The sequence below is a fragment of the Gigantopelta aegis genome, chromosome 6 (genome assembly GCF_016097555.1).
Source record: "Gigantopelta aegis isolate Gae_Host chromosome 6, Gae_host_genome, whole genome shotgun sequence".
Lineage (NCBI taxonomy): Eukaryota > Metazoa > Mollusca > Gastropoda > Neomphalida > Peltospiridae > Gigantopelta > Gigantopelta aegis.
Window position 1 is genome coordinate 56,583,534 of NC_054704.1, and position 17,181 is coordinate 56,600,714.

Genomic DNA, 17,181 nt, shown 5'->3' on the forward strand with positions numbered 1-17,181 from the left:
CCCTTTTGGACATACAGTGTATATTTATCGATTATCTGTTCTAAACCCATATTTAGGAAATATGTAACTTATCAAACTGCAAACTAACTGCAGTAACCTATAACACTGTATTTACAGGAAATGCAACACTTGTTATGAAAGAAATCTGTCAAAATAGGTCACACCCGAGCGGGACTTCCAAACATGTAATGGTTATTCACTCAACCTCACCTACTATATTATGGCAAAAATTTTGTCAATAAATAAGAATGTAGTAAAATAAAATAAACAAAAATATGTGTGAAGTCATTTTGTTGGAAATAAACCAGGGGGGGGGGGGGGGGACATATTATGAAAAACATAAAAATACAATGGGGGAATAAACATTGCGATGTCCAAACAGTTAATGTTATAAAGGTCATGTATGTCAATGTCACAGTAATACAATGAAACACAAATCTATAATTATCATATGCCATTAAGGGTTGTTTTACATGTAGAACATGGTTGCTTAGGTGTAAATATTCCCCGATTGCATTGCTAGAAAATTGTTGACTTCAAAAATAATTCAAAATACAAAAAAGGTGACACCGTAGTTTATTAGTTAAAAAGGAAATCCTTTGTAAAGACAAATTTTGTCGGAGTTTTAATATATATTTTTTATCAATAACATTGGGACCATTCTAGATTAATAACGTAACGCTGACTTGACATAGATGTCAGAGCCATTTGTAGTGGTAGGTCAAATGACGTGTTGCAAAATGTTGAGGGAAGGAGGTTGCGTAATTGTTGAATTAAAAATGTCACATGTATGTCAATGTCCCAACCAAAACTATCAATTGAACTAAGTGTAGGCCTACATTTAACAAGTTATTATTATTATTTTTAAATATGAGGGATTTAATTCAGTCGGTAGTGCACACCTGAGATGCTTGGGTCATAGTTCTAATTGAACCACCCCCTCAGAACCAATGGTTTTTTCCCATCTCAACTATCCCAATCATGAATTCAAGACAAGTTGATTCCTAAACATTTTTATCTGCATGTTCATTAAACCATCTAACACTGGAAAGGTATCTATAATTGTGTGCATCAAAGTATCTGAGTATTATTTAAGGTAATTTCAAAAGCCAAGGACGGTTAAGTGGTTTTAATTGTATCTGTTTCAATTACTTGTTGAGAGTATGCATGATTATTTTGTTTTGTTTGTTTTGAAGAGGAGACCACATGTCGAGAAGATCAGTTCAAGTGTGTAACAGAAGGCTACTGCATTAACAGCAGACTGAAGTGTAATGGAGACAAAGACTGTCTGGATGGATCTGATGAATTAAATTGCCGTACGTTTCTTGTCTACAATTTTTCCATTCGAGTTGAGCCATATTTATTTGATGGCTGGTGTAATTTTTCTTTTGTTTCAATTTAAGATACATTATGTTAAAAACTAGAGACAAAAGCTGTCGCTACCTTCATTCCAAAACATTGACAAAATGATAGTTAACATAAATAAAACGAACTGTTGGCTGATATTTTTAACCAAAATCATGTTTGGTCCTTTGACCCTGCATATAGGCATCATAAATATAATTTAGAATAGATGTGGGGCACATTTGCATATTTTAAGTGTTTCAGATATTATAAATATCATTTATTGAAGAAACTGATATTGTATCTATACCAGATATTTTCTGTAAATATTTTAAATTTTATTTAATGATTTTGTGATCTGTATGACCACAATTTAATTTTAATTGTTTTTATTTCAGCATCAAAAGCTTCTCAGTGTAGTGAGGATGAGTTTGATTGTAACAATGATGGCTCCGAATGCATTCCTCATGAACAAGTTTGCAATGGCATCAAAAACTGTGCCAACTTCATGGATGAACTGGATAGCATGTGTCCTGGTAGGTTTATAATTTCCATTTTATTTTATGTATATTAAATTTATTATTAAGATGTTTTAACTATTGGCCAAGGTTCACATTATGGTAATTTTGATCTGTGTTCTGCAGTTTATATATAATTTGAATGATTATAATTAATTTAGTGGCATTTGGGAAAATTATTTCATTTTGTTTGGGCATGAGCCAATTCCTCTTTGGGATTTCAAATTCTTGCTTGAAGCTGCTATTATTACTGATTAATGCATGATCAGCATTTAAAATTGCTGGAGTATTATGTTAAAGTTCATTGTTGAAAACTGAACCCTGAACAACCCAGAATATTCATTTATCTTCTTTTCTTTAAAGCTTCTCCAGATATAAATGGTACGTTGAAGAATGTTGTATGTTTTTGTAGTTGATGAATGTTGTGAACAGTATACTGTAGTCTTATGGTCACATCCCGATAAATTATTATTGACACTTGATGGATTGTAAACACTGCTTTCCCATTGTTACTCGATAAGCATGTTAAAGTTTTTATTTTGTATTCCCAGCTTTTCACAGGGTTCACACGCATCCTGGAAAACCCTGGAAAGTGCTTAAATTTTATTTTCATCATGGAAAGTGCTTAAAACTCCTGGAAAAATGAATTAACCCCCTGGAAAGTCCTGGAATTTTACTCCTTTTTTTTTCATTGTTTTTATTTCTAATGAAGGCGATTTCAAATTCATAAATATCAGTGAAAATTCTGCATTAAAATTGCTTTTTGGCTAAAAGGAAAAATGATCTTAAAATAGTGACTTAATGTGTGAGGATTCTCCCTGTCTGCCACTGTGTAAAGAAAATGATAATGAATGATCTCACATAATGAATAAAGATGTCATCCTTGTTTTCGAATAAAGATTCGGAAAATTTAGCATATGTATTTTGTAAGACTTGTTTCCGATACTTACTTGAAAGCAAAAGTAGGAATACCACTTTTTACTTGTTACTGCGAATACAAAGTATACAGTGAAAAGATTTAAAACGTATAGCTCGTAGTTAATAATTTTATTATGACGTTAGTCTTTAGAGATTTTCTTCTAATGTACCTGTATGTATTTTGTTGATTTGCTGAGGGTTTTAAATTAACAAAAATGGTATAAAAATGAAGCCCAGCTTGCAAAGGTAGATATATATGTTGCAATTTTTTGTTTTTTTTACAGAAACCAACCCATGTGACTTAAATAATGGAGGCTGCAATCAAAAGTGTGTGAACAAGTTCCGTGAACACACGCATGTGTGTGAGTGTTATAATGGTTACAGGCTGATGAATGGTTCGACTACTACTTGCAAAGATATTGATGAGTGCAAGATATTTGGATCTTGCTCTCAGAACTGTGACAACACCAAGGGTGGTTACAAGTGTTCATGCGTGCATGGATACACACTCAAGGATCATCGCTACTGCAAAGCAGACGGTAAGGTTCTTAGACTTGGTTTTCTACAATTTTCACTTTTGCAGCCCTCAAAATAAGCTATAGTCTGCGTTACCCATTAATAGGTTATGTAGTATTTCACATTTGTAACTGATTCGGATACCACACTTTAGTTGCAAATTTTCAACTGGAAAGCAAAACACATTGCCGATCGGAATGGGTAATACTAAACACCAGATGAAGGGATCATACTAAAGAATCGTACTTGATAAAAAAAAAAATTAGGTCACTAAATGTTAGTGCATTTGGATGTTAAGTAGGACTCATTTAGTTCCTATCCTGCGAGATGTTAATACAATTATGACTGTCAGTAAGAGTTGTTACCATCATAAGAAATGCAAAAAATATAATTAGAAACATGTTATTTTGTTTGGATATTATTTCTTACAGTAAGTGCATTTGCTTCAGAAAATTGTAAAAACTATGCATGGTGAGCAAAAACTTGATTGCAAACAAAGAATCTGTTATACATGTAGCACAATTCCGAGACAACCAATACAAGACCTTACCTGTCAGATATGACTTATTTCGAAAGCTGCTTTGGTATGTGAGTATATGTGTATACAAATTGTCAGTTGGAGTATTCTAAGTACTAGATATTTGACACAGTAGGAAATGTTCTCTATCAATTTATACAAGTTGTGTATGCCAGGTACATGTATTTGCTAATGTTAATATGTGGAACATAAGTATTCATTTGGTGGCAATTTCATTTTTATATTCATTTGGTAGCAGTTCCAGTGGAATGTCTAGCACCCCGGTACATTTGACAAGGAAGTACATATTGTTTATTTTAGGATTCAAGAAATTGTTTAACAGAATGTTTCTATAATTGATTTTATTTTATTGTGAAAGTGTTGTCTATGGAATTTTTTATTTCTGTTTCCTTCAGGGCCAAGAAGTCCTGAACTACTACTGGCTGCTCGCAAGGATTTGAGGAAGATTAATTTGGAAACCTATCACTACACACTTTTGGTCAGCGAAGAAAAAGTGTTTGGTGCAATTGCCATGGACTTTGACTATGATGATAATATGCTGTTCTGGACAGACGTTGCTGTTGAACAAGTACTTAAGTAAGTAACACAAGCTGATAATGACTTCACTGTGTATGCTTTTGTCTTCTATGTATTTTTTCTTGCTGGTTTGTATTCTTTATCCTTGTGAAAGTGTTGTTAACATCACTCTCTGAACATACACATTTTGTTTTAGGGCCAATTTTGACAATATATCGGATGTAAAAGTTGTAGCTGATAATGAGACTGTTCAGACTCCCGATGGCCTGGCTGTAGATTGGATTTACAAACACATCTACTGGACGGATACCGGCCTAGATCGCATCCAGGTATCTACGATGGATGGCTCAATGAGAAAGACTCTCGTGGACACAGATCTTGATGAACCTCGTGCCATTGTTGTTGATCCGCAAAATGGGTAAGTGGACCAAATTATTATTAGTGGCTTAAATTTGTAATGAATATTGTAAATATGATTAGTTAATGGTCATGATTTATAGTTGTGCATATCCATTTTTATTTACACTCATTGAATTGGTCACATGGGGAAGGTTTTCTAACAATGTTTTTAAAAACAATATATGGTGACATGCATTGTTGATTTCTAGTTTGTGTTTTTCATTTGCCATTAGTCTAGCATCTAAAAACAATTCAAGGTAGCTTAATTTTGGAGACTTTGTATACATACAAATGATATTGTGCTATTAGCAACCCTGTCGATGATCATGTTTAAGACTTAAAAGTGAAGTCTTTTAGTAATGGGGGAAAAGTTAATCATGGAGCAAACTGTTTTCAACATTTTGATTACCAACAGCTTTTTGTTAATTTTAAAATTCCTTTGTCTGTTGACATGATTACGAAAGAAAGAAAGACATGTTTTATTTAACGACGTACTCAACACATTTTATTTACGGTTATATGGCATCAGACATATGGTTAAGGACCACATAGATTTTGAGAGGAAACCCGCTGTTGCCACTACATGGGCTACTCTTTCCAATTAGCAGCAAGGGTATCTTTTATTTGCGCTTCCCACAGACAGGATAGCACAAACCATGGCCTTTGTTGAACCAGTTATGGATCACTGGTCGGTGCAAGTGGTTTACAGTAAATTACACCTACCCATTGAGCCTTGTGTTGCACTCACTGAGGGTTTGGAGTCAGTATCTGGATTGAAAATCCCATGCCTCGACTGGGATCCGAACCCAGTACCTACCAGCCTGTAGACTGATGGCCTAACCACGACGCCACCGAGGCTGGTATATGATTACGAAGACAAGATAACAAATCACTACTGGTACCATTACAGTTCAACTATTGTTGATATATTTTTTATTATTTTTTTATTTTTTATTTTTTTTATTTATTTATTAAAATATTCCTTCCATTACACACACGCACACACATATATAGACATTAAGATGAAAAAGGTATATTTACATATTGATGTACATTGACATACATATTCAGACTCATACATCCATCCACACCTACAGGGCTCACCCTGGATCAAAAATACCTGTAGCCAAAATATTAGCCAAATGGAATTTTTATTAGCCATATTGAAAATGCTTTAGCCAAATTTGTTTTACGCAGTACTGTATTGAGTATTTATATATGAATATGAAAATGTATCTTTTTTCAGCTAATTGTGTACAAACTGGAATAAATAGGAATAACAAAACCACAATGGGGGTAGGGGCAGTTAATATATTACTTTGATTTTTCAGCGGGGGTGGGGTTGGGATGGGGTTATGCAATATCTTCAGAGTTTGAAGCCAGTACCCCATACACCCACCCCTACTTCTAAGGCCTATGACATTAAATTAACAAACATACAGAAATATGGATTGGATGGTGGGTTTTTTTTTTTTCTTTCTTCCTTTTTTCCCAAATAAAAATTTGAGAGCTTTTTTTTTTTTATATATAGAGCTCATTATTTCTTTAAATAGCAATCTTTATGTTAGTTTCAATTTATTATTTTTCTTTGCTTTTTTTTTAAGTGACCCGTCAATTCCCCACCCCAAACAATTTCATAATTTGTGCCATGTTGTTGCGGTTGATTTCAGCGTTGTGTTAAATGCTTGTTGTGATTTCTGCTTACAAAATTTAAATACTGCATGTTCATTTCCGGCGATCACGATCTGCATGGGTACGAAATTAACAAAAACTGCAGTTAGGTATTCATTGATGCAAATAACTATTGTTTTTCTACAAATTTACATCAAGATTTACTTTTGCGTAATCGTATTGTTTAATGTCCGCAACGATGTCTCTTGACACGCGGGTGTCGGCTGACTGAAGCGTGACGTATATTCCACCGAGAGCTGTCCTCAGTTCAGCCAACAAACGTTCTTCCTAACATTCGCGAAATATTTGATTGGTGTTCGTCGTATCCATCTGGTTTAACGTGAAGCGCACAAACCAGTCTAGCGAACGTTTTGTTTTCGCTCGGTCTGGCTGAACTCGGCCCTTGAGATGGCCTACATGTCTTTCGGCCCTGAACTGGCATGTGTATTCAAATTGACACACATTGTCGGTCTGTTTTTATTACTTTGGTTCAAAGATTTTACAAAGTAAAAATAACAAGCTACATATCTTCCAGACATTGCTGTCATACATGCTGAATGCATGCCATTAAAATTAATAACCGTGATTATTAAAATACGCAAACATCATAAGGCCTACGCTGTATTCTGCATGACACCGTTTCTTGTTACCGGTCGCGAGATCGCTATTACGCTAATTGAATATTTGGTAGTATTATTATGTTTAAGGTGTCGGATAGATTATGTAACCGTTTGTTCACATCAGAAGACAGAAAATTGCTTAGCCAAAATTTTAGCCACTTGCAAATTTTATTAGCAATTTTTTGTAAAAATTAGCCAATGGCTAATTTGGCTACCGACAGCGCGAGCCCTGCACCTACATACATACATTAATATATACACATACAACATTGCATTATAAAAACCCCACAAAAACATACACCATTATAATTGGGTTGTATATCTAGCATGTATATGACAATCGAAATACAAGCACACACAAAAAACAAAATATTACTATAAAATTCTGTCCAATTATTGCCTGGCTACATATTACATAAATTATGATACATAGCCCATTTTGTTTGGAATTTATGGTGTAAACCTTTACTGTGATGAATGTTTCGTTCAATTATATATCTTGATTTTAGAACATATTTGAAATGTTTAATATTTGGTAATGTATCGGTTACTTTACATTTGTAAATAAAGAACTTTGAAAGTAATAAAAAGAGATAAAAAATATCATCTGTTAATGTTTTATTATTTTCACCAAGAAGAATCGATTCGGCATCAAGAGACAAGTTATAAATGTGTGAACAGTTATCGTGTATCAGCTGGACAAAAGCATTTCAAAATGTTTTGGCTGGAATACACTCCCAAAAAAGATGCACTATAGTTTCTGGAGTGCCTTTACAAAATGTACAAAGATTATTATCAGTTTTGTTGATTTTTAATAGAAACAGATTAGTTGTAATAATTCTATGTAGTAACCTGCACTGAAACCATCTTAACTTTGTATCTGGGGTTGTCTTAAACGGCTTTGAATATATTTTTGTCCAGTTGATATCGGAATGAAATAATTCTTCCCATTTTGATTCAGCCTTTATAATGTTATTTTTATTTGTTAATATATATATAAGATTTAATAATTTTATGTAATGTTTGGATCCATCTTCTTATGTCATTTCCAAAGCCGAAAAAAGTTAAAGTATTTTCAATGAAGGACCAGGATACTGAATCAAAGGCTTTTTCAAAATCTACTAAAAATAGCATCCCTGGAATATTAAATAATTCAGTATTAACCAACAAATCATATATTAAATGAATGTTATCACCAATATATTTATTTACTATGAAACCAGTTTGGTCTCGACTAATTAATTTTGGAAGAACCTTTTTTAGACGTTCAGCAATGACTGAAGACAGTAGTTTAAAGGTAGGGTCAACTCCAACAAGATTGTTATGTGTTGGAAAGATGCATACCCGGACTACCAACACATACTGACACTTTAGCAAATGAAAAACGCGTAATTTTAGAGTTAATAAAAAAACATGATTATTCCTGCTGACTGGGGGCAGCCATTTTGTTTCGTTTTTGTGACGTCCGGTGGGATCACTTGGGGTGAAGTGACGTCAGCTCCTGACCATCTCCTGTATGTACAGTGTAAACAAAAGCAGTAATTTTCGACAAGGCGCTTCTCTTTGATCAACCCAACTTGTAAAACAGCATAACTGACGTAATAATATAATAAACTATTTAACTAAATATATTTCAAGTTGCATTAACGGAACAAAATGGGGTTATAGTATTTTTCTCTGTTTAATAATCCAAAGGTAAAATGTACACTATTAGGCCTATTGATATGCTACGTTGGAGTAAAAATGACAACCCACGATACCCAAGTGATAATTTTCTTTTCTTTGGAACTACGTAATTGGTCAGTTCTGTGGTTTTAGATTGAAAAGTCTACTTAATCAATAGTTTTACAGAACTATTTACAGTAATAAACTATGTCCATTACAATTTTAGGGGAGACAGGTAATATTCCACAATACCGGTATGTATTTTTGTGTCTAGACAGCGTCAATTAATTGGCTTGTCTGGTTACCAATCAAATACACACCTACCAATCAGGAATCACAGGTAGAAGCAACTAACAGCATAGATCAATTAACTAAGAAAACACTCCGTGTATCATTTCAGTACGTAGGTTAATGCATGGGCAAAACATTGTTAATTGTTTCGACTTGTTGTGTAGCCACTTTGACAATGGTATTTTATTTTGTATTGAAAAATAATATATGTAGTGCTGGATATACTTATTGCTGGCTTACTGGGATGTGTATTATTACAGAACACTGCAATCTATTGTTATTTATCATCCCGCAAAAACCAGGTAGATTGTGTTTCTCTAGTTCTAAGGCTCATTCCTGACGTTACGCGTTAAGTATTACGTAACCACCAGCTCGCCAGAGGGCGTACTCACTGGGATGGTACAAAATGGCTGCGCCTGTTATATATAATAGCCGTCACATTTAACCGTTTTATTAATTAACTATACGATTATACGTGTTGATATTAAGCAATAATGTGCATTATATATCATTGAATATGCATACCAGGCCAAATGCCTTAATTGTCCTCTCCTTTAAGAGAGCAGTTCAAGAGAGAGATTGGATGCCAATTTAAAAAAATAAAAATTGGTTTATCACCTTTAGGGATACACGTAATAATTCCTTGCTTTTGAGTGACAGAAAGTTCACCTTTTTTAAAACCTTCATTTATTGATCTTAGTAAGTTGGTGCCAATATCTTTCCAGAAAATTTTATAAAATTCGTAGGTAAATCCAACTGTGCCAGGGCTCTTATTATTTTTTGTGTTTTTTGAAGCATTTAACAATTTATCATAAGTAATTTCTCCTTCAAGGGAATTTGCTTCTTCATCATTTAATTTGTTTACTGCGAAATGTTTTGAAAAAATGGAATCAAGATCGTACTTTAGAATTACAAGTTCTTTTGATGAAAACAACGTTTCATAAAATGTCTTAGCTTCCATACATTTAACTCGTGTGTCTGTTACAATAGTACCATTGTCTGATACAATTTTAGTCATAGATTTGCTCACGAAGTTTCTGTTTTCTAAATTGCAAAAATATTTATTAATTTTCTCTCCCTCGTCGATCCATTTGGCCCTAGAACGTATTAGAATGCCTTCCATCTTTTTCCTTCTTATATTTTCTAACTCTTGTTTTTTCTGCTTCTAGCAGGTCAAAATCAATATTGCCTATGTTATTTTCCAATTTGTTTATTTCCACGTTTAAAATCTCTTCAAGTTTATTTGTTTGTTTCTTTATAAAAGAGGCATAAAAAATTGTTTTACCCCGGATCTCCATAAGCAACACTTCCATAAACAACTGATCGTTAATGTTAAAATTAATTTCAGATTGAGATATATCTTCTAGTGATGTTTGTTCATTTTGTTTGGCTGCATATTGCTGCACTACGTTAGAAATTACTTCCATGACCACCTTTACGTATTCTTTATCACCCAGTAGAGAGTTATTAAATTTTCAGTATGTGTTACTTTTTTGTTGGTTAGTTAAGTTCACTTTTAAGCTTATCAAAGAATGATCTGATCTATAACCTGAAGTTATATTTGTGTCGATAACAAAAGGATACAGATTTTGTGAGATCAAAAAAAAAGTCAAGCCGAGCTTGTTTAATGGGATTTCTTCTTCTCCATGTGATTGAGCAATACATCAACCAGATCTAGTTCACCCATCATTTGTAAAACTTATTCTCTGGCTCGAGGATTATTTATATTTTGATAATTATAAGCATCGAATGATTTTTGTAAAATAAGGTTAAAATCACCAACAACTAAATAATTATTACCAAATTCCTTAATTTTGTCCGTAATAGTTGTGAAGAAATTAGGCTGGTCACTGTTAGGTCCATATAAGTTAACTAGGGTAAATCGAAAATCTTTAATAGTAATATCTATCATCATTGCCATTGTTATCTGCATAATACTTATGTGTTTTATAACCAAAATTATTATTAAATAAGGTGGCGACTCCACGAGACCGACTATTATTACTATTGTTGATATATTTTTCAAAGGGAGTCTATTTATTTGCTGTAATAATTTTTCAGTTACATGTACTGGACCGACTGGGGAAACAAAGCCAAAATTGAAAGGTGTGGAATGAATGGTCAAGGACGTGTTTCAATTATTGAGGCTGATGATAATACACATGATATCATTTGGCCGAATGGTCTTACAATTGGTGAGTTTGTTTAGTCTACTAAATTGAGTCGAAAACTGCTCAGAGCAACAGGGGTGGACTACTTGTTAATAACAAAATTTGAATGTATTGTTTTATGCAGGTTGAATGTAACTATTGACTGTATTAAGTTTGTTTTAGTATGTACACAAATATATGAATCAGTATCACTTTCTTTTTAAAAAACTAACATTGGTACCAACAAGTTACATACTTTTATTTGAATACAGATAATATTTAGATTTTCTAGTTTTAGTATTGAAATGAAAAACCTAACACACACACATATATATATATATATATATATATATATATATATATATATATTAATGTGTAAAGATATTCAACGATAACACCTTGAGAAAATAATTTTTAGTCCCTACCTGTCCAACTGGAAGGGACTATAGGTTTCATCTCCATCTGTCTGTCCCATTTATAGTTTTCCAGACTTTTTCCAACAATGCCTGAAGATTAGGGCCCTTGAATTTGGGAGATAAGAAATATTTTTGGGTCTGGTGTATTGCTTTAGCAATACTTTCAGGATATTTGTTCTAATTGATCATTTGTCTTTCTCACAGACAGTCGGTAGAATGTTGCGGGTGGGATAGGGCACCCTTAGAAGTACTGGTGAATCTCTGAGTTATAAAGGGTAACTATAATATTTGTTGACACATTCACTTATAACTTTGGAGCACATTTCTTTGTTTTAAGATTACGTTGATCAGCGATTATACTGGATAGATGCCAAGCTGCACAAAATCTCAAGCATCAACTTGAATGGTGGAGATATGAAGGTCGTTTTGCGCAGCCATGTACACCTGAATCACCCGTTCGCCATCACAGTCTTTGAGGTATGTTATATTAGATTTTGAAATAAAATAAAATACAGAATTTTTTTTTTATGTGTATTGAGACCTCAGACTCCGTCATTGAAGGTGAGTTATCAAGGAGTAATTTTTAGCTCCCCTTAGCTTGTAAAGTTATGTGGTATCAAAATGTTAATATCTTAAACCCCCCATCCCGAGTCAGGCCACCGATCTTATCGGAGGTCGGACTCGGGATGGGCATGTTCGAAACCCTAGTGGTATATGGGCACTTTAAACCAGTTATCATCATCATCATCAATATCTTAAATGGCTCCCATTAATCTAAGTTAGGGGAGCAATTAACTACTTGATGGTTTTCACGTCTATGTCTGATGTCTGACATTGGTTAGATAAAGCTTTGTGCTGTTCCCATAACAAAAATCGTCTTCATTCACAATTTTTTGTCCACTAATAACTGATTTAGTCTTTCATTGCATATGTTCAAACCAAGTAAGTAGTAGCAGTCAGTATTATTTATGTTAATTATTATGTTACCATGACACATCAATATACTAATAAATAAACATGTAGAGTTCTTAAATGTCATCATCTTGTGATAATGTTTAGAATAGCAATTTATATTGAAATGAATAACTATGTCTTTTTGAAAAAAGTAACAAATCACCCATTTTTTGTTTTGCAGGACTATTTGTATTGGACAGATTGGCCTTCCGAGTCTGTCCGTAAATTCACCAAATTTGGTAGCGACACAGACAGTGTGCAAACTATTGCCTTGGATTTGCATTCTCCTATGGATGTCCAAGTCTTTCACAAGTACAGGCAGCCAACCAGTGCAAGTAAGTTAAAAGAAATCTTTCACAGTGAAGTGCAAAATGTTCCTTATTTATATCAGTATATTACTCCTATTTTCACATTTTATTTGATATATGCCGTTTTTTAAATAATAATATATTTTGGTTTGTTTTGTTATAGATGTTTGTGGATCTAACAATGGTGGATGTTCTCACTTCTGTTTGCCTGCCCCTAACAGTGCTACAGGCTCGATGAACTTTACGTGTGAATGCCCAGATGGCTTTGTTCATCTACCATATGACTTGACAAAATGTGTTCTTGCTGGTATGTATTTTTTATCATCCATGCGCTGCAGAAATAAATGTCAGTGTATCTGCACACTTGTATACATGTGTGTGTGTGTGTGTATGTGTGTGCGTGTGTCTATATATATATATATAGTTTGAGTATTGGATGTTTATTGCTGTAATGAAATGCCTCTTAATATACAGTCGGGTTTCACTGACTTTATGTGAATGCTTAGACATGAGATGAGTAATTTAGAATCATATGTTATTTACAGATCTCCTAGTTTCATCGTTAAAATCAAAATACTGTGGTGGTTTAGATTCTTAGAATTTTACTGTAATTATTTTGGCATAGTATACAATGTTATACTATAAACCTTTGCTTGAGTTTTTGTTAGACATTCATTTACTGACTGAGTTTATCACTGTAAGCATTCCCAGTCTGGAGCTCCACGCGGTAAGACGTGTTTGTTTTGCTTGTGCACACTGCACGTGCTTTCGTGTGCTCGACTTGGGGGTCCTTCATTTCGTTGTTTTTGTCAGCGAAATGAAGTTTTCTACTGGGATGTATGCGGCCATTGGAACAGATTGAACGCTGGAACGCTTCTCGTTTCGACAGTCTGCACCACCAGGTTGGATTCTTTTTCAGCGAGATTCCTCGCCTCCACGTTTTTCTCCGTCTGACTATGTTGACTTGTTTTTTCGTGACTCGTATGACGGCCATTCTGCAGAATGCCACGGTTGTTCGCGTTTAGTCTCTACATGTCCGAGCCTGTCCTAGCAGCACTGGAAGATTGACCGCCCCACTCTAAGAAGAAATAGGAAGCGGGGTCGGCCCCTACTACTCTTTTTCTAGACTTTACATTATTTTATAGTGATACCATCTCGTATCCTCCGGAGTCGGGCCCGTCCGCATCACTATACCAACCCATGACGACTGGACTATACCCTAGTCTGATACTCTACTCGTTCAGACGGATCCGGCTTCTCAAGATCTGTATTTCAGCACAGCACTACACCTTCAACGTCTATCGACTGTCAATCTAGGGGTTTTCTTGACGGGATGCAACCCATCTCGTCCCTTTAAGCTGTGCACCCAAACGGCCTTAACGAGGCCACTCGCGTGGACATATCGATCGGACTTTAAACGTTTAGATCTGCGTTCAAAATTTTATGTCGAAATTACTTCTTTTTTGTAATATTATTAAATAGTCTGATCCTCTCTTCTTTCTCTTATTTAATTTTGGACTGTCCTTCTAAAATGCTCCAAATTATATAAATATTCGGCCGAGCAGTCAATTCTTTTTTATTTTTGGCTTGTAACCTTTTTCTTTTTTTTCTTTAATTTATTAACTTTTTTACTAATTGCTATTTTCAAAATTCTGCCCATTTTCACCCCCCCCCCCCCCCCCCCCCCCCCCCCCCCCCCCCCCCCCCATCCCGAGTCAGGCCACCGATCTTGTCGGACTCGGGATGGGCATGTTCGAAACCCTAGTGGTATATGGGCACGTTAAACTAGTTATCATCATCATCATCACTGTAAGAGATCAAAGAAGAGCATTTAGTATTTCAGAACTTAAGTGTTGATCAAAGAAATGTTTGGATCATGATTAGAATTGGGGTAGTTAAGGATGTATGTATGTAGAAATATAAAAAAGAGAACATTGAGATATTATTGGTTTCATATTACTAACCAAACTGTATTATTAACTAGTCCTGACATTATCTACTTCATTGTATTGCTAACTTGCATCATGGTATTGCTAACTTACAGCAAGAAGATTTTTATTTATTAGAGTAATTGGTTTTTGCAGCTGATATTTGGTTTTTAAATTTTTTATTCTTCTGCATGGATGGAAACACCATTACTACCAACTACTTTCAATAACAAATACAACAGCTATTTAACCATGTACAAACTACCTGACGGCTTCTTTTAAGAAGGTTTTTTTTATTTATCACTAAGAAAATAGCTTGTGTTGCTTCATTTGACAATACATTCACTCTTTGCATGTGTGTGTGTGTGTGTGAATGTGTGTGTGTGTGTGTTTCTGTGTGTGTGTGTGAATTTGTGGGGGGTATATGTGTGTGAATTTGTGTCTGTGTGTGTGTTGTGCCACACACGTGTGTGCATTTGTATGTGTGTGTGTTTTCGCTTCAGTTTTATTTGTATGAATTTGTGTGTTTCTATGTGTGGTCACTTCAATTTGTTTGTATGAATTAGTTGATAAATCATGCTTTCTTGGCCATAAATAGTCCATGATTGCAGAGTTCAATTCAAACATATCACCTTGTTAAAAATGTGGCATCACTGACAGTCTGACACACGTTATTCTGGTGGACCCTTCATATACACATACACATATATATATATATATTGTAAATTCAACTGTGACGTCACGGACACAGTTATTCTGGTGGACCCTTTGGTCTCACTACACAGTTGACTTCCGGGTGAGAGTTTATTGATCACGGTGCACTATAGTTTCTAATTGTGACACGTTATGGTTCACATATTCACTTCAGGAAATGGTGAAGAATTAAAACAAAATGTATGTTTAATGGTAAGCCTTCTGGCTGTATTTTTCCCATGTTATTTTGTAATATTGTGCATTGACCTTTTGGGACATGGGTGTATAGCGCAAGAGATACTCGGAGTGAATCGGTTAATGAACTACCTGTTCGGACTGGTAAACAAATCCTTTCTGCGAAACACACTTCTACCCGAGCATCCGAACAATGAAGTTGTGTTCTGCTACAGTGGAGATTTCTCTCTCCCCTCTTACCCTAGGGCCGTGTCACGCAAACTTGGACACCTGTCCAAGTATCGTATTCAGCATGATGGGAGTTCGGCTGTTGTGACGCTGATCTACGGAGACGACAAACCGAGGAGATCAACTAGTAAGAGGAGGAGGCAACCCAAGACCAAGGGCGGTCCCACCTGCTTCTAAGAAGAAGGCGAGACTGACAGGGGTGGCTCGGGGGGGAGGGACCAAAGCTGGTGGCTCAACAACGGGGGTGGACCCTTCTGTGTCGCCGTCCCCATCTACTCGACTGCAGCCTATGCCAGGAGTGGCCCGGGGGGACCAAAGCTGTCAGCTCCACTGACAGTGGCGGTCCCTTATGTTTGTGCACCGACGCTGATGGAGATTGGCCATGTGGTTATCACGGACTCACCAAGCAGTCCACCGGTGCCTCAAACAGGTGTTGTTGCGCCAGCAGCGGTCCAACGAGAAACCAAGAGGAGGAAGGTCTCGAAGGTCACCGACCCCAAAGATCTCAACTTCTCTCAATGGACCATCGTTTGTGACAAGCTGCCAGCAAGATACCATTGCACAATCCAGGGAGATTTCACCAGTTCTTCCCAGATCAACGGACTGTGGAGGGAATCATCATGGCACCAACTTCCATCGGGACAAGGGAAGTACCAGATCCAAGGGGCGAACCACTCCGACAAACTCTACGTGACAGCTGAGTGGGACGGGCTGTTCAGACAAGGACTCATCATGCCATCCATGGACAATGCAGTCATCCATTGCATTTTAAAGATGGTTCTACAAGGTGACTACCTTGGAATCATGAAGAACTGCTACTACAACCTCCCTGAATTCCTACCGAATTCCAGGTTCGAGCAGCCCATCAACTCGCCATAAGTCTCGCTGTGCAGCCCTAACCTAGAGCAGGTAACCTCTGTTTTTTGGGCTTGGTTGGACTTGAAAAAATTGGCCGTGGTTCCAAATGTTATATTTATTTTTTTATATAAACAGTCCAATGCACTTTACTTTGGCAGCTCGTCAAAATTTCTCAAATCACCTTGAAACCTTTCAGGCCGAGCACTCTAAAATTATTTTTGAATTTTAAATTTTGTCCAGACATGAGTCAAATGTAGCTCTTTTTGGCTTTAGGTCCCTTGACCTAACTTCTAAATTTTATTCCAAATTCCGCCCACCTCATACTTACCACCCCCACCCCCACCCCCACCCCTCCTGGCCCAGACTTAGTCACTGGCGAAAGTCAGAGATTAAGCCCGTGACAGACGTGCGTGAAGCTACAGTGGCATATATGCACGTAAAACATTTTACCTGAC

The 17,181-nt window shown here is 35.7% G+C and overlaps 1 protein-coding gene across 1 annotated transcript in view; it reads left to right on the forward strand.

The window, feature by feature from the left end:
* Positions 1-17,181, forward strand: part of LOC121374639 (very low-density lipoprotein receptor-like) — a 51,350-nt gene that overhangs the window by 12,807 nt on the left and 21,362 nt on the right. Inside the window, exons 4-12 of the mRNA XM_041501747.1 lie at positions 1,197-1,316; positions 1,743-1,880; positions 3,065-3,319; positions 4,230-4,410; positions 4,547-4,768; positions 11,058-11,191; positions 11,900-12,039; positions 12,698-12,851; positions 12,988-13,131. Coding sequence (XP_041357681.1) covers positions 1,197-1,316; positions 1,743-1,880; positions 3,065-3,319; positions 4,230-4,410; positions 4,547-4,768; positions 11,058-11,191; positions 11,900-12,039; positions 12,698-12,851; positions 12,988-13,131 — 1,488 coding nt within the window. The remainder of the gene's footprint in view (positions 1-1,196; positions 1,317-1,742; positions 1,881-3,064; positions 3,320-4,229; positions 4,411-4,546; positions 4,769-11,057; positions 11,192-11,899; positions 12,040-12,697; positions 12,852-12,987; positions 13,132-17,181) is intronic.